This window comes from Elephas maximus, chromosome 22, assembly GCF_024166365.1.
Source record: "Elephas maximus indicus isolate mEleMax1 chromosome 22, mEleMax1 primary haplotype, whole genome shotgun sequence".
In the NCBI taxonomy this organism is placed as follows: Eukaryota; Metazoa; Chordata; class Mammalia; order Proboscidea; family Elephantidae; genus Elephas; species Elephas maximus.
The window spans coordinates 34683154-34708890 of record NC_064840.1 but is presented as its reverse complement, the minus strand read 5'-3'; the positions used below and the strand labels follow the sequence as shown (position 1 = coordinate 34708890).

Below are 25737 nucleotides of genomic sequence, written 5' to 3'. Positions count from 1 at the left end.
AAGTCTGGTTACAAGACATTCTTGAAAAGGCAAAAGTATAGCAATAGCTAACAGATGGGTGTTTGCCAGGGGGAGGGGGTGGAAGAGGACATAATAAAGAGATTGTACAAGGGAGTTTTATAGGATGATGGTAGTGCTCTGTATCTGGATTGTGGTGGTTCTATACATGTATTAAATTCCTAGTACGATATACTCCCCCCAGAGGTCAATTTTACTGTATAATTAAAAAAAGGAATAACAATTTAAGTTCCTAAGATGTACCCATTATGTTGTACAATATTCATCTCCACTGCTATATGGTGCTCCACTGTATAACTGTACCACATCTACATATTGATGATTATCTGAATTGTTCTTTGATTTTTGCTATTAGAAATTCTGCTGCTTTGAACATTCTTGCACGTATCTACTGATACACGAGTTGGGTTTTATTTAGGGTTTCATAACCAGGCGTGAAAATTGCTGAGTATATACATCTTCTAACGCCAAACTGTTTTCCAAGTGTGACAAACATGAAGCAGTTCCGTTGCAAGACATCCTTATCAGCACGGATTAGGAAAGCCTGGGCTTCCTGCTGCTCTGGAAAGAGTAAACAGATGGCTCACAGAAGCTGCAATGTTTCCTTGATGGCTGATGAGGCTGAATTCTTTTGTTTGGCTCAGTGGACGCCTTTCTTGTCTCTGGACGGATGTCCAAACGCTTTGCTTAGTTTTCAATTCAGTTGTTTATCTTTTTCTTCCATTACATGTTCTCCATGCTAGTTTTGGTCAATTATATACCAATTTGGTCAATTATATTAAAGATTTAAGGATAAAAGGCAAAACTGTAATACTTTTAGAGTTTATGTTTAGAGTGTATTTATGACCTAACGAATTCTTAAGCCAATCATAAAAAGCATAAACCCCTAGTGGAAAAAAAAAAACTGATAAATAAGCTAAAAATATCTTCTCCCAGTTTGTAACTTCCTTTTCCACCATCTTTTTGATCTATGTAGTTCTTAATTCTAACAGTCTTATTTATCAGTTTTTTTTTTCCACTAGGGGTTTATGCTTTTTATGATTGGCTTAAGAATTCGTTAGGTCATAAATACACTCTAAACATAAACTCTAAAAGTATTACAGTTTTGCCTTTTATCCTTAAATCTTTAATATACTTGCAATTGATCTATTCATAGTACGATATTCAATTTCAGATTTTCCTATATTAATAACCAAGTGTCTAACATCACTTACCAAAAAACCTATCATTTTCATCTATATAGCCAGCTTTGTCATAAATCATTTTTTATATACATGTGGATGCCTTTTAGGGCTATTTATTCTATTACAAGTGTCCGTTTCTCTAACCCTTTGTCAAAACTATTACGTCTTTTTATTTTTTTATTCAGTCAGTGTTTAACTAAGTGCCTACTGGGTGCCAGCCCTGTTCTAGGCAATGAGGGCAGGATGATGAACAAAATGGGTGGAATCCCTGACCTTGTTGAGCTTACATCCTAGAGAGGACACACAAACATAAGTAAATTATAGTTTTATCAGTTGCTGTGGGAGTCAACTCTAACTCATGGTGAGTAGAACTGTGCTCCATACGCTTCTCTTTCTCTCCTTTTCCTGTTGTGAAATATATATAATAGCACATTGGCCAATTCATTTTTCAGGTGTGCGATTCAGTGATATCAATTACATTAACCATGTGTTGCAACCACCACCCATAATCGTTGCCATATTTCCCACAACCATAAACACTTGCTGCTTCCTAAACAAGAGGATCCGCCTCTTACCCTCCCTCTCACCTCTGGTAGCCACAAATAAATTTGTCTCTATACATTTGCTATTCTTGTTATTTTATATAAGTGAAATTACACAATATTTGTCCTTTTGTGACTGACTTATTTCACTGAGTGTTTAAGGTTTTCAAGGACCATGCATGTTGTAGCATGCACCAGGACTTCATTTCTCTTTACGGCTGAGTAGTATTCCATTGTCTGTATATACCAGATTTTGTTTATCAGTTCTTCTGCTGATGGATGTTTGGTTGTTCCCACAGTTTGGCTCTTGTTAAGAACTGCTACAGTGAATTTTGGTGTATATATTGGTGTCCGTTCACGCTGTAGTTTCAGGTGTCTTGGGTATATATATCTAGGAGTGGAACTGCTGGGTCATATGGTAGTTCTATGTTTAACTTTTATTGTTTTTTAATTTTTATTGTGCTTTAAGTGAAAGTTTACAAATCCAGTCGGTCTCTCACACAAAAACTTATATGTACCTTGCTACATACTCCCAATTGCTCTCACCCTGAGAGAGCCCGTTCCCTCACTCACCCTCTTTTTGTGTCCATTTTGTCAGCTTCTAACCCCCTCTACCCTCTCATCTCCCCTCCAGGGAGGAGATGCCAACACAGTCTCAAGTGTCCACCTGATCCAAGGAGCTCACTCCTCACCAGCATCCCTCTCCAACCCATTGCCCAGTCCAATCTCTGTCTGAAGAGTTGGCTTTGGGAACGGTTCTGATCCTGGGCCGACAGAAGGTTTGGGGGCCATGACCACCGGGGTCCTTCTAGTCTCACTCAGGCCATTAAGTCTGGTCTTTTTATGAGAATTTCGGGTCTGCATCCCACTGCTCTCTTGCTACCTCAGGGGTTCTCTGTTGCATTCCCTGTCAAGGCAGCCATCCGCTGTAGCCGGGCACCATTTAGCTCTTCTGGTCTCAGGCTGATGTAGTCTCTGGTTTATGTGGCCCTTTCTGTATCTTGGGCTTGTAATTACCTTGTGTCCTCGGTGTTCCTCATTCTCCTTTGATCCGGGTGGGTTGAGACCAATTGATGCATCTTAGATGGCTGCTTGCTAGCATTTAAGACCCCAGGCGCCTCTCTCCAAGGTGGGATGCAGAATGTTTTCTTAATAGATACCAATTGACTTACTTGTCCCCTGAAACCATGGTCCCCAAACCCCTGCCCCTGCTATGCTGGCCTTCGAAGAATTCAGTTTATTTCTGAAACTTCTTTGCTTTTGGTTTAGTCCAGTTGTGCTGACCCAGCCTGTGTTGCATGTTGTCCTTCCCATCATCTGAAGTAGTTCTTATCAATATCTAATTAGTGAATGCCCCTCTCCTTCCCTCCCTCCCCGCTCTTGTAACCATCAAAGAATATTTTCTTCTCTGTTTAAACTGTTTCTTGCGTTCTTATAATAGTGGTCTTATACATTTGCTCTTTTGCAACTAATTTCACTCAGCATAATGCCTTCCAGGTTCCTCCATGTTATGAAATGTTTCACAGATTCCTCACTGTTCTTTATCGTTGCATAGTATTCCACTGTGTGAATACAGCATAATTTATTTATCCATTCATCCATTGATGGGCATCTTGGTTGCTTCCATCTTTTTGCTATTGTAAACAGTGCTGCAATAAACATGGGTGTGCATATATCTGTTTGTGTAAAGGCTCTTATTTCTCTAGGATATATCCCAAGGAGTGGGATCGCTGGATTGTATGGTACTTCTATTTCTAGCTTTTTTTTAATATGTAATTTTTATTGTGCTTTAAGTGAAAGTTTACAAATCAAGTCAGTCTGTCACATATAAACTTATATACACCTTACTACATACTCCCACTTACTCTCCCCCAATGACTCTGAATGTCTTCCTTAGTGAAGTGTCTGTTCATATCTTTTGCCCGTTTTTTAATTGGGTTATTTGCCTTTTTGCATTTGAGTTTTTGCAGCATCATGTATACTTTAGAGATCAGGCACTGATTGGAAATGTCATAGCTAAAAACTTTTTCCCAGTCTGTAGGTAATCCTTTTACTCTTTTGATGAAGTCTTTGGATGAGCATAGATGTTCGATTTTTAGGAGATCCCAGTTATCTAGTTTTTCTTCTACATTCTTTATAATGTTTTGCACACTGTTTATGCCATGTGTTAGGGCTCCTAACGTTGTCCCTATTTTTTCTTCCATGATCTTTATCGTTTTAGATTTTATATTCAGGTCTTTGATCCACTTTGAGCTTGTTTTTGTGCATGGAGTGAGGTATGGGTCTTGTTTCATTATGCCAGCAACAGTTGTTAAAAAGACTGTCTTTTCCCCATTTAACTGTTTTGGGGCCTTTGTCAAATATCAACTGGTCATATGTGGATGGATTTATGTCTGGATTCGCAATTCTGTTCCATTGGTCTATGTATCTGTTGTTTTAATTATGCCAGGCTGTTTTGACTACTGTGGCAGTATAATAGGTTCTAAAATCAGACAGAGTAAGGCCTCCCACTTTGTTCTTTTTCAGTAATGCTTTACTTATCTGGGGCCTCTTTCCCTTCCATATGAAGTTGCTGATTTGTTTCTCCATCTCATTAAAGAACGTCGTTGGAATATGCATCGGAATTGCATTAAATGTATAGATTGCTTTTGATAGAAGAGACATTTTTATAACATTAAGTCTTCCTGTCCAAGGTGTTTTTCCACTTATGTAGGTCTCTTTTGGTTTCTTGCACGAGTGTATTGTAGTTTTCTTTGTATAAGTCTTTTACATCTCTGGTAAGATTTATTCCTAAGTATTTTATCTTCTTGGGGGCTACTGTAAATGGTATTGATTTGGTGATTTCCTCTTTGATGTTCTTTTTGTTGGTGTAGAGGAATCCAACTGATTTTTGTATGTTTACCTTGTATCCCGATACTCTGCTGAACTCTTCTATTAGTTTCAGTAATTTTCTCGAGGATTCCTTATGGTTTTCTGTGTATAAGATCATGTCATCTGCAAATAGAGATAACTTTACTTCTTTCTTGCCAGTCTGGATGCTCTTTATTTCTTTGTCTAGCCTAACTGCTCTGGCTAGGACTTCCAGCACAATGTTGAATAAGAGCGGTGATAAAGGGCATCCTTGTCTGGTTCCCGTTCCCAACGGGAATGCTTTCAGGCTCTCTCCATTTAGGATGATGTTGGCTGTTGGCTTTGTATAAATGCCCTTTATTATGTTGAGGAATTTTCCTTCTGTTCCTATTTTGCTGAGTGTTTTATCATGAATGGGTGTTGAAGTATGTCAAATTCCTTTTCTGCATCAATTGATAAAATTATGTGATTACTGTCTTTTGTTTTATTTATATGTTGAATTACATTGATTGTTTTTCTATTGTTGAACCATCCCTGCATACCTGGTATGAATCCCACTTGGTCATGGTGAATTATTTTTTTGATATGTTATTGGCTAGAATTTTGTTGAGGATTTTTGCATCTAAGTTCATGAGGGACATAGGTCTGTAATTTTCTTTTTTAGTGGTGTCTTTACCTGGTTTTGGTGTGAGGGATATGCTGGCTTCATAAAATGAGTTTGGGAGTATTCCATCCTTTTTTATGCTCTGAAATACCTTTAGTAGTAGTGGTGTTAACTCTTCTCTGAATGTTTGGTCGAAGTCTGCAGTGAAGCCATTCGGGCCAGAGCTTTTTTTTTGTTGGGAGTTTTTTGATTACCTTTTCAATCTCTTTTGTTATGGGTCTATTTAGTTGTTCTACCTCTGCTTGTGTTAGTTTAGGTAGGTAGTGTGTTTCTAGGAAATCATCCATTTCTCTAGGCTTTCAAATTTGTTAAAGTACAATTTTTCATAGTAATCTGATATGATTGTTTTAATTTCAGTTGGGCCTGTTGTAATACTGCCCATCTCATTTCTTATTCGGGTTATTTGCTTCCTCTCCTGGTTTTCTTTTGTCAGTTTGGCCAATGGTTTATCAATTTTGTTGATTTTTTCAAAGAACCAGCTTTTGGTCTTGTTGATTCTTTCAATTGTTTTTCTGTTTTCTATTTCATTTAGTTCAACTCTGATTTTCATTATTTGTTTTCTTCTGCTGCCTGAGGGTTTCTTTTGTTGCTCTCTCTTTGTTCAAGTTGTAGGGATAACTCTTTGATTTTGGCCCTTTCTTCTTTTTGGATGTGTGCATTTATTGAAATAAATTGACTTCTGAGCACTGCTTTCACTGTGTCCCAAAAGTTCTGATAGGAAGTGTTTTCATTTTCATTGGATTCTATGAATTTCTTTATTCCATCCTTAATGTCTTCTATAATCCAGTCTTTTTTTGAGCAGGGTATTGTTCAGTTTCCAAGTGTTTGATTCCTTTTCCCTGCTTTTTCTGTTACTGCTTTCCACTTTTACGGCCTTATGGTCAGAGAAGATGCTTTGTAATATTTCAATGTTTTGGATTCTGCTAAGGCTTGCTTTATGACCTAATCTGTGGTCTATTCTAGAGAATGTTCCATGTGCACTAGAAAAGAGAGTATACTTGGTTGCTGTTGGGTGCAGTGTTCTGTGTATGTCTATGAGGTCAAGTTGGTTGATTGTGGCATTTAGATCTTCTGTGTCTTTATTGAGCTTCTTTCTGGATGTCCTGTCATTCACCGAAAGTGGTGTGTTGAAGTCTCCTACTATAATCGTTGAGCTGTCTATCTCACTTTTCAATGCTGATAGAGTTTGTTTTATGTATCTTGCAGCCCTGTCATTGGGTGCATAAACATTTAATATGGTTATATCTTCTTGGTGTATTGTCCCTTTAATCATTACATAGTGTCCTTCCTTATCCTTCATGATGGATTTAACTTTTAAGTCTATCTTGTCAGAAATTAATATTGCCACTCCTGCTCTTTTTTGATCGTTGTTTGCTTGATATGTTTTTTTCCATCCTTTGAGTTTTAGTTTGTTCGTGTCTCTAAGTCTAAGGTGTGTCTCTTGTAGGCAGCATATAGATGGATCTTGTTTTTTAATCCATTCTGCCACTCTCTGTCTCTTTATTGGTGCATTTAGTCCATTTATATTGAGTGTAATTATGGATAGGTATGAGTTTAGTCCTATCATTTTGATGTCTTTTTTTGTGTGTTGTGGATAGTTTTTTTTTCCCACTTAATTTTATGTGCTGAGTAGATCATCTTTATATTGTCCTTTCCTCATATTCATTGTTGATTTTGTTTCTGCTGAGTCTCTATTTTTTTCTTGCATTTTATTTTGATGTGTAGGATAGTTTGTCTCCTTTGTGGTTACCTTATTATTTACCCGTATTTTTCTAAATTTAAACCTAATTTTTATTTCTTTGTATTGCCGTATCTTCCTCTCCATATGGAAGGTCTATGATTACAATTCCTAGTCTCTCTTTATTGTTTTAATGTTGTCTTCTTTTATACAATAACATTGCTTTTACCGTTTTAAGTTTTTTTTTTTTTGTAAATGTTGATTTATTTTTGTGATTTCCCTGTCTGGGTTGACTTCTGGTTGCTCTGCCCAGTGTTCTAGTCTTCGGTTGATACCTGATATTATTGATTTTCTAACCAAAGAACTCCCTTCAGTATTTCTTGTAGTCTTGGTTTGGTTTTTATGAATTCCCTAAACTCTGTTTATGTGGAAATGTCCTAATTTCACCTTCATATTTAAGAGACAGTTTTGTTTGATATATGATTCTGGGCTGGCAAGTTTTTTCCTTCAATTCTTTAAGTAAGTCATCCCATTGCCTTCTTGCCTGCATGGTTTCTGCCGAGTAGTCTGAGCTTATTCTTATTGGCTCTCCTTTGTAGGTGACTTTTAGTTTATCCCTAGCTGTTCTTAAAATTCTATCTTTGGTTTTGGCAAGTTTGATTATAATATGTCTTGGTGCCTTTCTTTTAACATCTACCTTTATGTGGAGCTCGATGAGCATCTTGGATAGGTATCTTCTTGTCTTTCATATTAAGGAAGTTTTCTGCCAACAAATCTTCAACAATTCTCTCTGTATTTTCTGTTATCCCTCCCTGTTCTCATACTCCAATCACTCGTAGGTTATTTCTCTTGATAGAGCCTTCCATGATTCTTAAGGTTTCTTCATTTTTTAAAATTCTTTTATCTGATTTTTCTTCAAATATATTAGTGCCAAGTGATTTATCTTCAAGTGCAGAAATTGTGGCTTCTACTTGCTCAATCCTGCTCCTCTGCGTTTCTTGTAGTCTTGGTTTGGTTTTTATGAATTCCCTAAACTCTGTTTATGTGGAAATGTCCTAATTTCACCTTCATATTTAAGAGACAGTTTTGTTTGATATATGAGTTGAGTTGTCTACTTCTGTAATTTTATTGTTAATCTCCCAGATTTCTGATTGCTGTCTATGGATTTTTCCAGCTTATTAAGGTTTTCATTATGTTCCTGAATAATCTTTCTAATTTCTTCAATTGCTTTATCTGTGTGTTCCTTGGCTTGTTCTAAATATTGCTTAATTTTCTTCCTCATGTCTTGAAGGGCTCTGTATATTAAACTTTTGTATTCTGCCTCTGGTAATTCCAGGAATGCACTTTCATCTAGAAGCTCCCCCGATTCTTTGCTTTGAGAGCTTGTTGAGGTGATCATGTTCTGTTTCTTTATGTGACTTGATATTGACTGTCGTCTCCAAGCCATCTATAAGTTACTGTATTAGTTTATGTTTGCTTACTGTGTCATAGCTTCTTCCTTTGTTTTGTTTTGATACGCCCTTGCTTGAGTGAGCTAGCTTGATTATTTTCACCTTTGGAGCTCTGACGTGCTGTCCCCAGATAACTAGAGCAGTTATCAGGTATATCAGTCTAGGAGTCCATTCACTTTTCTTGTATGAATTCAGCTCGGTGTCTAGGTAGCTGATCATCATGTATGTGGTACAGGCTCTGTCCTACAGTCTTAGAGGGGCAGGCGTGATTGGTGTATACCAGTATCTGGTTGCAGCAGGGGGTCACGCTCTGAACAAGGCAGGGCGTTGAGAATCGACCCGAGTGTCTCTGAGGATAGGGAGTCCCTGTTCCCTAGAGCGTGCAGGTGGGTGGGTTCTGCAGACGGACTATGGGCACCCGATATTTTTGTAAGGACTGGGAGGTACCAGTTATCCTTGGACCACTGTCACAGGTGGCTGGGTGACCCGAGTGGAGCTGCCAGTCCTTAGGCCCCTGATGTGGGGAGGTGAGGACCCTGTTTAATAGGCAAAGCAATGTCAAACATCAAACACCCACGTCTCCACTGCACAGCTGAAACGGTTGGAGTCTACCAACAAGGGTCTATTCTCCTGAAATAGGCCCACACAAGTCCATGCAGAGGGGAAAGGTGCTCAAAGTCCACAGACCGTTTATACCTGGACAGGAGTCGCTTCTGTCCTGAGCTCCCCCAGTTAGTGGAGCTGGCAAATTACCTTTTCCCCCAAGTGCAAATTTTTTCCTTTTTGAAGGTTGGGAGGATGCGTCTAGGCACTCAACAGGGCCTACCTCAGGCCCAGGGAATTCAGCTGCTGAAGCTGGCTTGGGGAGGTAGGGGGACGTGGTAATATATACAGAAGTATTTAGCTTTTGCCAAGCGTGCCATTCTTTGGTTCTGGAAGTGCGAGTAGGCTGCACAGCTGGCTGCTTCTCCCTGAGGAACCTGCGGCTGAACGCTGTACCAGCCCGCCACTGCTGCTCTGAGAATGGTGTCTGAGGGCTCCCCACGAGTCAGGTCCAGTAACTCCTCTTGGCTTCTGAACTGTTTCTTCCTTCCCCTACCCCTCTGTTCATTTTCTTAGCTTGCCTTTGATGCTCACGGCTCCTAGTTTCTCATGAATATACTCGTTCCACTTGTTTTTCGGGTCTTTGCTGTAAAGAGGGCTTGCTGGAAGCATCTGTCTATTCCGCCATCTTGGCTCCGCCTCTTATGTTTAACTTTTTTGAGGAGCCACCAAACTTTTTCACAATGGCTGTACCATTTTGCATTCCCAGCAATGGTTAAGGGTTTCAGTTTCTCCAAATCCTTACCAACATCTGTTATTTGGGTATGAAGTGATATCTCAATGTGGTTTTGATTTCATCTCTGGTGGCACAGTGGTTGAGAGTTCAGGCTGCTAACCAGAATGTCAGCTGTTCAAATCCACCAGCCAGCTCCTTGGAAATCCTATGGCAACAGGTGGGGTTTTTAAAAATCTTTTGGAAGGCTTATAATGCACATTAACTGTCAATAGTTGTATTAATGGCTTTTATAAACTTTAGAAAAATATATGCAGTGTTTTACAAATCTGACTGTTCTAGAATTACTTGGAGAGGTATGCTGAAACTTCCCAGTATGATGAAATTCCTTCTGTCCTTGTAGTTTTGTCAGTTTTTTTTTTTTCATGTATTTTTGAGGCTATATTATGAGGTGTATTATTTTCCTGGTGCATTGGACTTGATCATCATTATGCACTAGCCCTCTTTACTTCAATAATGCTTTTACCTTAAAGTCTCTTTTGTGTGATACTAATAAAACCATTATGAGTGTTTTTAGGTTTGGCATTTGCTGGATTTTTTTTTTTCATTCTTTTATTTTCAACCTTATGTTTTAGATGTGTTTTTATCAACATCCTATTCCTGGTTTTCTCTCTCTATCCAATTGGAACATATTTTTCTTTTAACTAAAATATAAAATCCATTTACATTTAATGTAATTACTGCTACATTTAGATTTTCTTCTACCACTTTAGTTTATACTTGCCATTTTCCTACCTTTTCTATGTATCTTTCTTTTCTTCCTTGGCCTTTTTTTTAGGTTGATAATTTTTCATTTCATTTTTTATCCTTCACTAGTGTAGAAGTTATATACTCTGTTCTGTTGGTGGTTTCCTGGAAATTTTAACACAAATATTTAACCTATCAAAGACTAATGTTAATCATTATCTTTATCTTCTTCCTAAACAAAAAAAGGGTACTACAGTGGTGTTGGCTGCTGTTGAGTTGGCCTTCAACTTATAGTGACCCAATGTGTTATATAGTAGAACTGCTTCATAGGGTTTTCTTGGCTGTAGTCTTTAAGGAAGCAGATTGCCAGGCCCTTCTCCCATGGTGCCACTGAGTGGGTTGGAATTACCAACTTTTAGGTTAGCAGCTGACTGAAAATCCCTTGTCTCACCTTTTTTACTATCTCCTGATTTACTGGGTTGGTTTTTCTGGGTTTTGTATTAAGAATTTTAGTCCCCCACCCCTCCTCAAAAAAGGATTTTTTTTCTTACTGTACTTTAGATGAAGGTTTACAGAACAAACTAGCTTCTCATTAAACAGTACACATAATGTTTTATGACACTGGTTAACAATTCACAACACGTCAACACTCTCCTTCTTGACCTTGGGTTCCCTATTACCAGCTTTCCGGTCACCTCCTGCCTACTCATCCTTGCCCCTGGGCAGGTGTGCCCCTTTGGTCTCACTTTGTTTTATGGGCTTGTCTAATCTTTGGATGAAGGGTGAACCTCAGAAGTGACTTCATTACTGAGCTAAAGGGGTGTCTGGGGGCCATAGTCTTGGGGTTTCTCCAGTCTCTGTCAGGCCAGTTAAGTGTGGTGTTTTTTTTTTTTTTTTTTTTTGAGTTAGAATTTTGTTCTACATTTTTCTCCAGCTCTGTCTGGGATCCTCTCCTGTGATCCCTGTCAGAGCAGTCAGTGGTGGTAGCCAGGCACCATCTAGATGTACTGGACTCAGTCTGGTGGAGGCCCTGTTATTTGTGGTCCATTAGTCCTTTGGCCTAATCTTTCCCTTGTATCTTTAGTTTTCTTCATTCTCCCTTGCTCCCAAAGGAGTGAGACCAGTGGAGTATCTTAGATGGCCACTCACAGGCTTTTAAGACCCCAGACACTACTCACCAAAGTAGAAAGTATAACTTTTTCTTTATAAACTATGTTATACCAATTGAGCTACATGTTCCCCAAGACCATGGTCCCCACAACTCTCAACTCAGCAATTTGGTCCCTCAGGGAGTTTGGATTTATCTGTGGTGCTTCCATGACCTTGCCATAGGATATTTTTATTGTTTTATACCACTTCTAATTTCTTTGCTCTTTATTCCTTCTTGTTCCTACATGGGATCACTTTTTTTCCTGCCTAAAATACATCCTTTAGAATCCCCTTAGAGAAAGTCTATTATTGACAAACTCCCTCATTCAATCTGTATGAAAATATGTTTCACATTACCCTTAATTTTACAAGATACATAATTCAAGGTTAATGATTACTTCTTATCTGAGCACCTTATAGTCATTGTACCATTCTATTATCACTGAGATTGTTGAGAAGTCTACTGTTAGTCTAACTGTTATTCCTTTGTAGGTAACCTATCTTCTCTCCGGTTGCTTAAAAAAAAAAAACAACATTTTATTGTGCTTTATGTGAAAGTTTACAGAGCAAATTAGTTTCTCATTAAAAAATTTACACAAAAATTGTTTGGTGACATTGGTTGCAATCCCCATAATGTGTTAGCATTCTTCCCCTTTCTACCCCAGGTTCCCCGTTTCTATTTGTCTGGTTTTCCTGCCTTTTCTGCCTTCTTGCCTTTGCTTTTGGGCAGGTGTTGCCCATTTGGTCTCATATGCTTGATTGATCTAAGGAGCATGTTCCTCACGGGCATTATTGTTTGTTTTATAGGCCTGTCCAATCTTTGGCTGAAAGGGGGACTTTAGAAGTGGCTCTAGTTCTGAGTTAGAAAGGTGTCAGCGACCATAGTTTTGGGGGTTCCTTCAGTATCTCTGGCTGCTTTTAAAAAATTTTCTTGTTTTTAATGTTCTGCAGTTTTGGTATAATGTATGTAAGAATAGATTAAAAAAACTTAATTCTCCTTGGAATTTGTTGGGCTTCCTCAGTCTGAGAACTAGAGTTTTGACAGTTTGGAAAAGTCTCTATCATTCTCTCTCCCAGTAGTCTCTTTCATCCTCTACTCTCTCTGAAGCTCTGATTAGACCTCCCTTCAACCTCTACATATATTTTTTTTCCTCCAAATTTCCAAGTCTCATAAAGGTCATGATCTATTTATTTATTGTGGTCTAGCGTTTCTATGAATTGGAATTGACTCGATGGCAGTGGGTTTGTTTTTTGGTTCTAGATGAAGGTTTACAGAGCAACTTAGCTTCCTGTTCAATAATTTATACACAAATTGTTCCGTGACATGGGATGCAATCCCCCCAACGTGTCAGTACTCTCTCCATTACTACCGGGAGTTCCCCATTTCCATTTGTCCAGTTTTCCTGTCTCTTCTGCCTTCTCATCTTTGCTTTTGGGTAGATGTTGCACTTTTTATCTCATATAGATGACTGTTCTGAGAAATATGTTCCTCATGGATGTTACTGTTTATTTTGTGGGCCTATTTTTTGACTGAAAGGTCATCTACAGGAGTGGCTCCGGTTCCAAGCTAGGAGGGTGTGTAAGGCCCATAGTCTCAGGGATTCCTCAAGTCTCCCTCAGATCAATGTCTGGTCTTTTTTATGAATCTGAATTTTGTTCTACATTTTTCCCCACTGTAACCTATACCTTCTATTGTGATCCCAGTCAAGAGTGGTCGGTAGTGGTAGCTGGCCACCATTTAGAACCTCCACATATCTTAATCTCCTATTTTCTGTGCTTCTCTCTTGGCTATATTCTGGAAAATTTCTTTACATCTGCCTTCAAATTAATTTATTATCTAATGCTGCTAAACCCATCTGAGGTTTATTTCAATAATATGTTTAAACATTTTATCAAAGTTATTCGGTTCTCTTTCAAATCTAGTCGTGCAACGGTTAAGCACTTGGCTGTTAACCAAAAGGTAGGCAGTTTGAACCCATCAGCCTGTGGGAGAAAGATGTGGCAGTCTGCTTCCATAAAGATCACAGCTTTGGAAACCCTGTGGGGACAGTTCTATTCTGTCCTATAGAGTCGCTATGAGTTGGAATTGACTCAACAGCAACAGTTTTCTTTTAAAAACTGTTCAGGTATTTAAAAATATTATACATAATTTTATATTCTGTGCCTGATAATTCCAATAATTACAGTCTCTGAAGATGTGATTCTACTTGGTTATTGCCAATGCTTGCCAACAGTGCCCTGTTTCCTATTGTACTTCCTAATCTGTCACTGTTTTTATTATAAGCGTATTATTTCTTAGGATGTTATTTGTCAGAATTCTTCAAAGCCTTACTAGAAGGTAGGTTCTTCTTAAGAGGATTTGTGTTTGTTTCTGCCAGAGATCTGAGAGCACAATCTGCTGGTGATTTCTTTAAAATTAAATTCCTGACTTGAGGATTTTTTTTTGTTTTGTTTTTATCACAGGTAAGATGAATTTGTACTAAAAGCCAGTAGCACGCTAGCTTGTCAGGGCCAGTTTTGTTTTCATAATCTAGCATTGTGGTTCAAAGTAACTCTTTTTGTTTTGTTTTTGCTGGTTTCTCAGCAGAGGAATAGGCAATACTGGTATATTTTTAGTTTATTATTGCAATGAGGAGGAGTTTCTTAGTAGAACACACACCTTTTAGGCCCTTAGGTTTTGTCTCCTGCCGCCTATGTCTTTGTCGGGTATGAGAAACACAGCTCAGGTTTGGCAAAAGCCAGACTGTGTTTCTCTTACTTCTCTAGGTTCCTGTTCTCATTTATTTTTTTTATTATTATTATTTTTTATCTCAGCCTTTATTTGCTTGCTAGCTCACTGATGTAATTCAAAAGGCAGTTTGTATATTTTATCTTACATTTTCAATTTTTCCAATGATAGGATCTGTCCAAGCATCTAGTCTGCCATACTGCCAACCCACAGAAAGAAGAGCAAGAACTCGAATGTACTCCTGCATGTCTGACAAACAACAATACCCAAGGAGGCAGTACAAAATCACATTTAAGTGTTTGGCAGTACACACAACCTATTAAAGGAGGATGGTCAGATAGCAAGACAGAATATCCTAGCCACCTTAGGTATCTTAACTCTGACATCATTCAGTCAGGGTTTATGATTCCACTAAAATATAATTTCATAGTCCATGATTTACCATATAACATTTCTAAGTTGAAAAATAAAAAATATAGTCCTACTCCTTTCCATAATACCACACGCCTTGAAAGCCTTTCTGGCATACAAAATAAACCTTACAATAAAATCTTTAAAGCAGGATTTATGATGTGAATGTACTACAACCTGTTTGACACATAGAATCTGATAATGAATTTTAAAGTGTCAATAAATAGTGGATGAAACCACACCGATGTATTCAAATTATGCTCTTCCTTCCAAGCTATTTGCTCGTGTTGCTTCTGCCCAGAATGTTCTTGCCCACCTCAGCTCCTACTCGTCATGTTTCTACATGCCATTTTCTCTACTAAATCTTCCCTGATCCATGTCCAGATCTGGCTCTCCTGCCACATGTTTCCAAGCTTTGTTTGCTATTATTTCAAGTATTTCACATGCCTGGGACATATGAGGCCCCGGTGAGAATTTAACTCCCCTTCTTTGAGCATTTTGGTCTTTAAGTTTAGAGCAGTTTAAAGTTTAAAGAAGTTTAAAAAAGAACTGTGTGGGCTAGAGCAGTAAGGGGAAAGGCGGCTTCCTGGAAAAAGTAGATTTTAGGTTGGACTATATAGGGTCACTATGAGTCAGAATCAACAGCAATGGTTTTTTTTTTTTTTGTATATGAGATAGGCAGGAAGGGAAGGGTTGGACTGAGGATACAGAAGATAGTGAGTGGACTGGCTACGTGTTTGGGGAGTAGCCGATGGTGAAGCTGGATGGGTGATGTGAGACAAGATCATACTAGAATGTGAATGTCAACCAGGGTGTTTGAGTCTGACTGAGTCTTACCCGTGCTCACTGAAGATAGAGTTATCCAGAACAATCTTCTCCAGCAGCTCAGTCAGCTCATTAGGCAGATCGGCTGTCATAAAGGCCTTAACAGTGACTGAGATTTCTCTGGGATCCTGTGTTTCTGACAATGCTGTCTGTACCACCTGATTTTTAAAATCATTTAAAAGAATTTGCTTAGATGAAGTTTAAAACCAAATTCAAGACTGTATCTTTGAAGATAAACAAAAGGGAAGGGCTCCTCCAAGACACTCTGAAATAGACTCAGAGAGAATGGGAGATTCCTCCAGGTAGAAAGAGAAGGGCAACCAAAAGTCAGTTTCAGGGATTTCTCTGCTCTATCTTGACAATAAGCTTTTTTCTCACATCAAAAGGGCTACAACGCTTATTTCTGCCCCAATAATTATACTTAATTTACTTCAAAGCCAATAACACAGTACACTAAATAGGTGTTTGAAATGCATGCTTAATTTTATTTTTTCATAGCTACTCTTCATGGCTAAGATAGCCTACATTTCTACATAAGACACTGCGATGCCCATCAGCAGCACACCACTACTGCTGAGGCACAGTCCACGTCCAGTGGATGTGATCCAGTGCAATCTAAGCTCAGGTGAGCCATGGGCCCTCACAGCAGAAGATGACGGAGACCCACACTCTGAAGGAGAGATGACAAAAGACTAGCCATCCTTCCCCTCATCCAATTACTGGTTCTCACCTAAAAGAAAACTTACACATTGAGCAGGCAGACATTTTCCTAAAGTGTACACTTCCTAAATAGCAGCATGCTAGAATACTAGCACTGTTCTCTTTGCACGTCATACTAGGGGCTTGCAGTGGCTTCAGGGATCTATCATTTTTGCCAAGTTTCTGATGTTTATCAGAGGTGGGCAACAACAGTGTGCTAATGAGAAAGAACAGACAGCTCTGGGGAGGTCTTATGTAGCTGATATAGACTTCAGCCCAGTCCACTTTTCATGTGGCCACTATGTACTCCATGGCACCCTAAGATATAAAAGTCTACCTTGGAGGAGTTTCTAACAATCACAACTGGCACACATAGGAGTTAGAGAAAAGTGGCTATTACGGTAGGTAAGCAACAAGAATGGTGTACTTGAAGGAAAAGGGGTACTCTGACACAGCACACCAAGTCCATCCAAAGTAGGAATGCATTTGCTGGCATTCTGATAACGACATCTAATTGTCAATTCTTAAAAATCTTAGAGCAGTTTACATATACATAGATTGTTTCAAAGACAAAAATAAACTCCATCAATTTGAGTCAACACAGACTGTCCAACCTAAGGTTACCTTAGGACATTGCTTCCCCTAAGTAAACCTTCCATAATAAGCTTTTATTCCAGACACATCAGCAGTGTGCTGCTGTCATTATGCACTCCCAATTAGAGGGGCGTTGCAGTTTACTGTCCCACCAGGAGGTGGCTATGAATATTCTATTCCAGTAGACATAATTACAGGACCAGCACCTCCACACAGGAATAGGAAAACCAAGTGGCACCCACAGGCTCCTGAATTTCTGTTTTTAGTTCAGTGCAGTGTTAAAGCTCCTCTTCCCAGTGCCAACGTGATGGGACCTGCACGTTGTACCAGGTGGTCAGACTATACCTTGAGGAACATCTGATGTCTGCAGACTTGGAGGTAGATCCCTAGTGGAATGTTAAAAGGATTCTGTCCTTGATTCTTCGTTATTCAAGGTTTTGGCCAATTTGGATGAAGTGTATTAAATCTGCAAGGGATAAATCTTAGAGATACGTTAAGTCTAAGGTTGACATAATAACAGATTCAAAATAACAAGCTTCTGTAATACTAAAAGTATCCCAAAATACAGACCACATTTAAAAAATAACATGGGCATGAAAGAACACTGGATAGAAAACTAGACGGTTAAATTCAGCGGGGATAAAGGCAAAAATCCAGTCCTCTAGGTTAAAAATGAGAAGAAACAGCTGCAAACATCCGTTAATAATCGGAACCTGGAATGTATGAAGTATGAATCTAGAAAAATTAGAAATCGTCAAAAATGAAATGGAACACATAAGCATCGATATCCTAAGCATTAGCGAACTGAAATGGACTGGTATTGGCTATTTTGAATCCGACAATCATATAGTCTACTATGCTGGGAATGACAACTTGAAGAGGAATGGGGTTGCATTCATCGTCAAAAAGAACGTTTCAAGATCTATCCTGAAGTACAACACTTTCAGTGATAGTATAATATCCATACGCTTACAAGGGAGACCAGTTAATACGACTATTATTCAAATATATGCACCAACCACGAGGGCCAAAGATGACGAAATAGAAGATTTTTATCAGCTGCTGCAGTCTGAAATTGATTGAACATGCAATCAAGATGCATTGATAATTACTGGTGATTTTAATGCGAAAGTTGGAAACAAAGAAGAAGGATGAGTAGTTGGAAAATATGGCCTTGGTGATAGAAACAATGCCGGAGATCGAATGATAGAAATTTGCAAGACCAACGACTTCTTCATTGCAAACACCTTCTTTCACCAACATAAACGGCGACTATACACATGGACCTCGCCAGATGGAACACACGGAAATCAAACTGACTACATCTGTGGAAAGAGATGATGGAAAAACTCAATACCATCAGTCAGAACAAGGCCAGGGGCTGACTGTGGAACAGACCATCAATTGCTCATATGCAAGTTCAAGCTGAAACTGAAGAAAATCAGAGCAAGTCCACTAGAGCCAAAATATGACCTTGAGTACATCCCACCTGAATTTAGAGACCATCTGAAGAAAAGATTTGACACATTGAACACTGGTGACTGAAGACCAGAGGAGTTGTGGAATGACATCAAGGACATCATACATGAAGAAAGCAAGAGGTCACTGAAAAGACAGGAAAGAAAGAAAAAAGACCAAGATGGATGTCGGAGGAGACTCTCAAACTTGCTCTCTAATGTCGAGCAGCTAAAGTAAAAGGAAGAATTGATGAAGTAAAAGAACTGAACAGAAGATTTCAAAGGGCAGCTCAAGAAGACAAAGTATTATAATGACATGTTCAAAGAGCTGGAAATGGAAAACCAAAAGGGGAGAACACACACGGTGTTTCTCAAGCTGAAAGAATTGAAGAAAAAATTCAAGCCTCAAGTTGCAATAGTGAAGGATTCCATGAGGAAAATACTAAATGATGCCAGAAGCACCAAAAGAAGATGGAAGGAATACACAGAGTCATTATACCGAAAAGAATTAGTTGATGTTCAACCATTTCAAGAAGTAGCACATGATCAGGAACTGATGGTACTGAAGGAAGAAGTCCAAGCCGCTCTGAAGGCATTGGTGAAAAACAAGGCCCCAGGAATCGATGGAATATCAATTGAGGTGTTTCAACAAATGGATGCAGTGCTGGAGGTGCTCACTCATCTATGCCAACAAATATGGAAGATAGCTTCCTGGCCAATTGATTGGAAGAGATCCATATTTATGCCTATTCCCAGGACAGGTGATCCAACTGAATGTGGAAATTATAGAACAATATCATAAATATCACACGCAAGCAAACTTTTGCTGAAGATCATTCAAAAACGGCTGCAACGGTATATCAACAGGGAACTGCCAGAAATTCAGGCCAGTTTCAGAAGAGGATGTGGAACCATCTGCTGATGTCAGATGGATCCTGGCTGAAAGCAGAGAATACCAGAAGGATGTTTATCTGTGTTTTATTGACCACGCAAAGGCATTTGACTGTGTGGATCATAACAAATTATGGATAGCGTTGCGAAAAATGGGAATTCCAGAACACTTAATTGTGCTCATGAGGAACCTTTACATAGATCAAGAGGCAGTTGTTTGGACAGAACAAGGGGATACTGATTGGTTTAAAGTCAGGAAAGGTGTGCCTCAGGGTTGTATTCTTTCACCATACCTATTCAATCGGTATCCTGAGCAAATAATACGAGAAGCTGGACTATATGAAGAACGGGGCATCAGGATTGGAGGAAAACTCATTAACAACCGGCATTATGCAGATAACATAACCTTGCTTGCTGGAAGTGAAGAGGACTTGAAGCACTTACTAATGAAGATCAAAGACCACAGCCTTCAGTATGGATTGCACCTCAACATAAAGAAAACAAAAATCCTCACAACTGGACCAATAAGCAACATCATGATAAATGGAGAAAAGATTGAAGTTGTCAAGGATTTCATTTACTTGGATCCACAACCAACATCCATGGAAACAGCAGTCAAGAAATCAAAAGACACATTGCATTGGGTAAATCTGCTGCAAAGGACCTCTTTAAAGTGTTGAAGAGCAGAGGTGTCACCCTGAAGACTAAGGTGCGCCTGACCCAAGCCATGGTATTTTTAATCACATCATATGCATGTGAAAGCTAGACAATGAATAAGAAGACCGAAGAAGAATTGATGGCTTTGAATTGTGGTGTTGGCGAAGAATGTTGAATATACCATGGACTGCCAGAAGAATGAATAAATCTGTCTTGGAAGAAGTGAAACCAGAATGCTCCTTAGAGGCAAGGATGGCGAGACTGCATCTTACATACTTTGGACATGCTGTCAGGAGGCATCAGTCCCTGGAGAAGGACATCATGCTTGGCAAAGTACAGGGTCAGTGGAAAAGAGGAAGACCCTCAATGGGGTGGACTGACACGGTGGCTGCAATAATGGGCTCAAGCATAACAATGATTGTAAGGATGGCGCAGGACTGGGCAGTGTTTTGTTCTGTTGTGTAAAGAGTCGCTATGAGTTGGAGCTGACTCCACGGCACCTAACAACAACAACAACAAGGTTAAAAAATAGGCTCACAGTTTGGCAATACATACAAAAGATGAAGACACTTTAAGTGATCACATGCTCAGGACTGAAGCCCACTTAATGGACCAGGGTCTTGTTTGAGGGCAAAATTCCCACACTAGATTCACCCTACCTCTAAACAGTGCATCCAATAACAGAGAGGACAGTGCTGAGGACAACAAAGGGAATATGTACTCATGTTTGAGAGGATGGGACAGGAGGCAGACATCTTCCACAGAGCTTCAGAGAGCACAGTAGGTTGAGAGAGAGACTCCCACTTGGCCAGGCCAAACCTAGTAAGGACCCCCTGGCCCCAGCACTAAGTTCCAGCTCTAAAGTGGCACTTGAGTAGAGACTGGAGAATCACAGGGGCACCAGGCGTTCCTGAATAAAGGAAAGGCTGCTAAAACAACCTTGGGAGCCACTTGACTTTTCAATGGGGGCTGAGCTGGAAAAAAATTAAGAACTGAGCACATAGGCATGCCATCATATATTCTTTTACTGGGGCTAAAACAGATTATAAGGCCCAACTCTCTGCCCTTAACTGATAACCAGCTCACCCTTGGGAATCCAAACCACTGTTATATAAGCTACTTTTAGAGAGAAGTGGAGAATATAAGGTACAAAAGATCTGTTAAGTCACGCACTTAATGTTTTAGATTTAACGATTAAACCAGTCAACTGAACCGCACAACGATGAGAGGGCAGAGGACAGGAACACACAGATCCTGTGTTTCAGCACCTCACCTAGTCAATGAGCTGTCTGTCTCCTGCACAGGTTGGTCTCCTCAAGCACACGATCCCAGAGCTCCGCATCCTTCCTGCGCACCAGGTAACAGGCCTCACTTTTGAACACAGAATTCTCATTGCAAACCTGAAATGAACACATGTATGTGTGTACAGCATAAGCAGCAAACCAAATGGGAACTGTTTGGGAGGACATGCCCTCAATTAGTTCCTTTTGTCCCAGTACATGTTTGGAGAAGAGCCACAGTCCTGTGACATGGGACAAACAGCATCCTGAAGAGTTAACGTAACAGTCCCCAGAGCTACAGATTACCCCTAAATGCCCACTTCTAAGTTTACAACAACTTAGAGTTGATGTACCACACATCTCCGCACCACATTAACCTAATTGTTGCACTAAAGCAGCACTGAGTAGTAGAGCTTTGTGCAATGATGGAAATGTTCTTGTGAGGTGTAGAATCACCTTGCAAAAACCAATTATGTTCTTTTGGTCTTGGTTCCTTAAGGCCCTTGAGGGTTTGTTACTTTTGCCCTTGGTTTTTAGACATTGACCTTAGGAGACTTTCCAAGTTGATTTCCCCTGAGGGTCTGTTACTTTAGTCTGGCTAGAAAGCTCCATCTGGTAACTGACAAAGATCTCCCCAGGGTAACTGATAAGATCCCCTTTGTAATTGACAAGGAGGCCTGCCTTATAAAAATCCTAGAAAAGGGAGGCTCAGATAGGACTTTGAGGTTGAAGAGAGCTGTGAGGGATGGTGTTGGACATACATGAAAGCCTTGCACTGGAAACCTGGTTAGGAGCTGTGTTGGGAAAACCACAGCTGTACAGAAGCAGAGGTATACAGAGCTTTGCAGGAGCAGAGGTAAGCAGAGCCGTATGTAGGCAGAGCTGCAGTCGTTAAAAGCTGGGCTGGTGGACAGTGGTGCTGGGGACCGAGAGTGTAAGGTGGTGCCTGGACCACATAAGTGTTGACAGTTCCCAGCCCACAGGCGGAGGCAGCAGTGGAGCCTGGGGACAGGGGGTGGGGGGTGGGGAGGGGTACGGGGTGAGAGAGAGAGCTGTTCAAGGTCTTAATTAGAGTGGTGCTAACAGAAAAAAAAAGTCAAAAGTCCAGACTGAGAAGCGGTGCCAGCTGAGAAATGTCATGGTGTAGTTGCTGGCTGAAGAATGTCCTGGTTGGTGAGAGTGAACATCTGTTTTTGAGAGGGTGTGTCCCCTTGAGATGCTGAGGTTCTACACTGGGACCACTCCTGGATCTCACCCTATGCATTTCTTTCTTTATGTCCTTCTCTGTCATATTAAAGTTGCTATGGCAGGTGTGGTGTTTTGGTGAGTTCTGTGAGTCATTACAGTGAATTACTGGACCTAAAGGAAGTAGTGGTGCTGCCTGGTCTGAAATGTAGGGCGTTGTATAGACCCCTGTGCTTGCGGCTAGTACCCACTGACCTATCCCTGGGTGGCCAGGGATAAGATGACTGAGCTTCAGTTGGCTGGGGATGAGATGGATGAGCCCCAGGTGGCCTAGAATGGGAAAGAAGGACTGCATGGGCAGTTGGTGTCTGAACCAGTGAGGGAAGGGAAGAGAAGATTTGCAAACAATGTGCATAGAATGGGATATGTTATCTACCACACAATTTGGCATCAGAGGTGGGTGATCTTAATCTCCCCGGACTGGTTTGCACAATTGGCATGGTGAGCAGGATAGGATTGTTGACTGCAAATTTCCTAGCTCATGCAGTTCTCTATCTGTGCTAGCCATTATGGCTACTACTAGCCATAGAGGGTTACTGAGCACTTGAAATGTGGTATGAGACAGAAAAACTAAATTTTAAATTTTATTTAATTTTGATTAAATACATGTAGCTAGTGGCTCCCATACTGGATAATCCAGCTCCAAAGTGTTATCAGAATAGCTTAGAACTGGTATATAAAGCAGCATATACACTGCAACATTCCAAGGCCTATAATCTTTAAAATATGCTTTGATTGACACTGTGTGGGACCCTTTCCAAAGGACCAACTACTCGGGATTTTTCCTGTTGTGCACTGACTCCTATAGCTAGTAAAAGCTACTTTCCTTGTGCAATGTGTGTTAAGGCTGATTGGAAGGACATCATGTTTATGGAGCAATCCATATTAGTTATTGGTACACTTTTTCTAATGGTCGCCTGGCTACCTAGAAATCAGCACTATGCAGATTTGGAGTGCCGTCCTACAGTAATGACGTAGTTGAGCAGGACGTGTTGTTCTGCAGCTATAGTGCGTGAGCAGGGTACAACTTGGGATCAGCATCAACATGCTACAACTCATCAGGATCAGGATCAGGATCAGGATCAGGATCAGGATCAGGATCAGGAAGCATGTAGGCAGTTTCCCTCCGTCAGTGCAGGACAGCTTTCTTCGTCCTGCAAGGAAGCAGGGCCTTCTCTCTGCAATGCATGCCCCCTCTTGGTTGTGTGAGTTTCCTCTTAGCCCCCTGAGGACAGGCCTCCTCTCGGCCCCCTCAGAACAGGCTCCTATTGGCCCCCTCAAGATAAAAAGTATCAAACCAAGTTGTTTACAGCTTACTCAGGAAATGTAACAAGCCCTCTGGGGTAGAAAACTAGGGCAAAAGCAACTCCTCAGGCCTTCGAGGAAAAATCTGTCAAGCTGTTTTTCCAAAGAACCAAGGCAAAAGACTACGTAAAGGGACTCATTTTACCACACCAACTGTCCAGTGGAAATTCCAATTTGTGAGGCTGACAGGCTTTGCAAGGGCAAATGTTAGCGCCCTGCTGCGGCCTGCTAGTCGCTACAGTTTGCTAAGTCATCCTCATGTAAGTCCCTGGCATGCAGCCACTACTGTCCACCGCCACTGTAAAATCTCTGCCCCCCACTGTGGGCTGTGGAGATCTGCTTTGCGTTCTGTGGCTGCCCTTACATGCCTCGTCTGTAAGTCTCCATAATAAATCCTTTGCTGCCCCCCTGGAGTTGCCCACCTCTTTCTTCAGTCTCTCAGCACCCTCCATTTTTAGAGGCAAGTTTCATGTTACTGGTCCATGCCTGGACAATTGGTGAGCCAGCCAGGAGGCCAAGGAAATGCGAGTGGAAATAAGGCCTCTGTGGGAGAAATCCTAGGTTGGCCAGCAACTTCCATGTGAGGCAGTCTGGCCTATATGCTTGATGTTTGCAGACCACTGCATTAGTATGGGGACACCCCAAAATGCCAAGAGGTATAGTCTGGCTGTGGGCAGATGTGCACCTTCATAAGTATGGAAAAGAAGCTGGGAGAGCAGTAGCAGCCGTGGATGGCCTCTGGGCTGTTCAGCTGGCCACGGAAGCCCAGCTGGCTGCTGAAGCACATGTAAGAGCTTTGCAGGAAGAGTTACAGTTGGAAAGGGATGTTTGGCAGCTGTGTGTGGCCAGGACGAAAAATAGAAACACTTGCCTGCCAGTTTGTAAAGATGGGAAATTCAAGGGCTAGGGGAACAATCCCCTAGCCATTGCTCAAAGTGAAGTAGAGAAAATAGTTTTTCTCTAGTGTTTTAATATTAGAGAGAATATATTTTCTTGTTTGTTTTAGTATAGCTGTATAAGCTGTGATTCATCTCTAGTCTTTAGAAAATGGCGCAGGTCCTGTTCAAGATATGGCTGAAGAGCCTGTTCTGCTTTTAACAGATGCCCTAATACCTTGTAACGTGTTTTCTCCTATTCACAATGGATGATTGAGAACTTGACATAACTAACACCATAATGATGCTTTAAGTAATCTCTAAAAACATTTTTTAATTGCACCAGCTGCACTGGTCTCTTCCAAAGGGGTGTGGAGCTCTCTCAGCTCCTGTGGCCTTGGTCTCTCTTCTCTTCTTTGTTCTTTTGAGAAATGGCCTTCAGCCTATAAGATGGCAGCTAGAGAAGCCTCCTGACATTTTTAATCTACAACTTTCCTTCTTGCTCCCTATTTCAGCCACAGTAGACTTGACAGAGCAGTTCCACTAGCCGAGAGATTCTTATGTGAGTTTTTTCAGCCTGTTACAAACATACTGAATAGAGTCCAGATGTCTTACAGGCATATCTTTAGTTTAATAAAGAGTTTCTTGTAGTTGTTTTCTGATGTATAAGACCATCTGTGGACTACGTGCTCAAAACATTAGGTAACCCTGACTTTCCCCCTCTAAAACTCTCCTACTAGCTCTTTAGAATCAGACAGAATTTGGGAGAAATTTAACCCCCTCTGTCTCTTGAATGACGGTATTCAATAAAGCCCTCTTACTGCTTACTTCCTCCTGTCTCAGTATTGGCTTTGCGGCAGATGGCTCAAACCTGTGATTTGCGGTAACAAAAACCCTCCAACAACGGTGCCAGAAATAGCTGGAGGGGCTAAGCAGGTCCCTGGTGCTGAAAACATCCTGTAACACCCAGTGCAAAGCAAGAGTTAAAGCAGCAGGAGAAAAAAAAAGTAAAAAGGCCTTCAAGATAGCTTGTGTTGAGCGGCCTTGAAGAGACCTCAGAGGCCCTCTCTGGAATTCTCTGATAACTACCCCTGCCAAGGTAATTGAGCAGCAACATAGTCACAGATGCACCAGTAAGGGGAAAACTAAAATAGGAAGGACCGCCTCCATGTTACCAGGCAACTGGGCTCAACCCATCCCATGCTTCTGCT

The 25737-nt window shown here is 40.5% G+C and overlaps 1 protein-coding gene across 1 annotated transcript in view; it reads right to left on the bottom strand.

The window, feature by feature from the left end:
- Positions 1-25737, bottom strand: part of CLTCL1 (clathrin heavy chain like 1) — a gene marked incomplete at its 5' end in the record, with an annotated part of 165335 nt that overhangs the window by 38446 nt on the left and 101152 nt on the right. Inside the window, 2 exon segments of the mRNA XM_049865479.1 lie at positions 15536-15681; positions 21090-21221. Of these exon segments, the coding sequence (XP_049721436.1) occupies positions 15536-15681; positions 21090-21221 (278 nt within the window).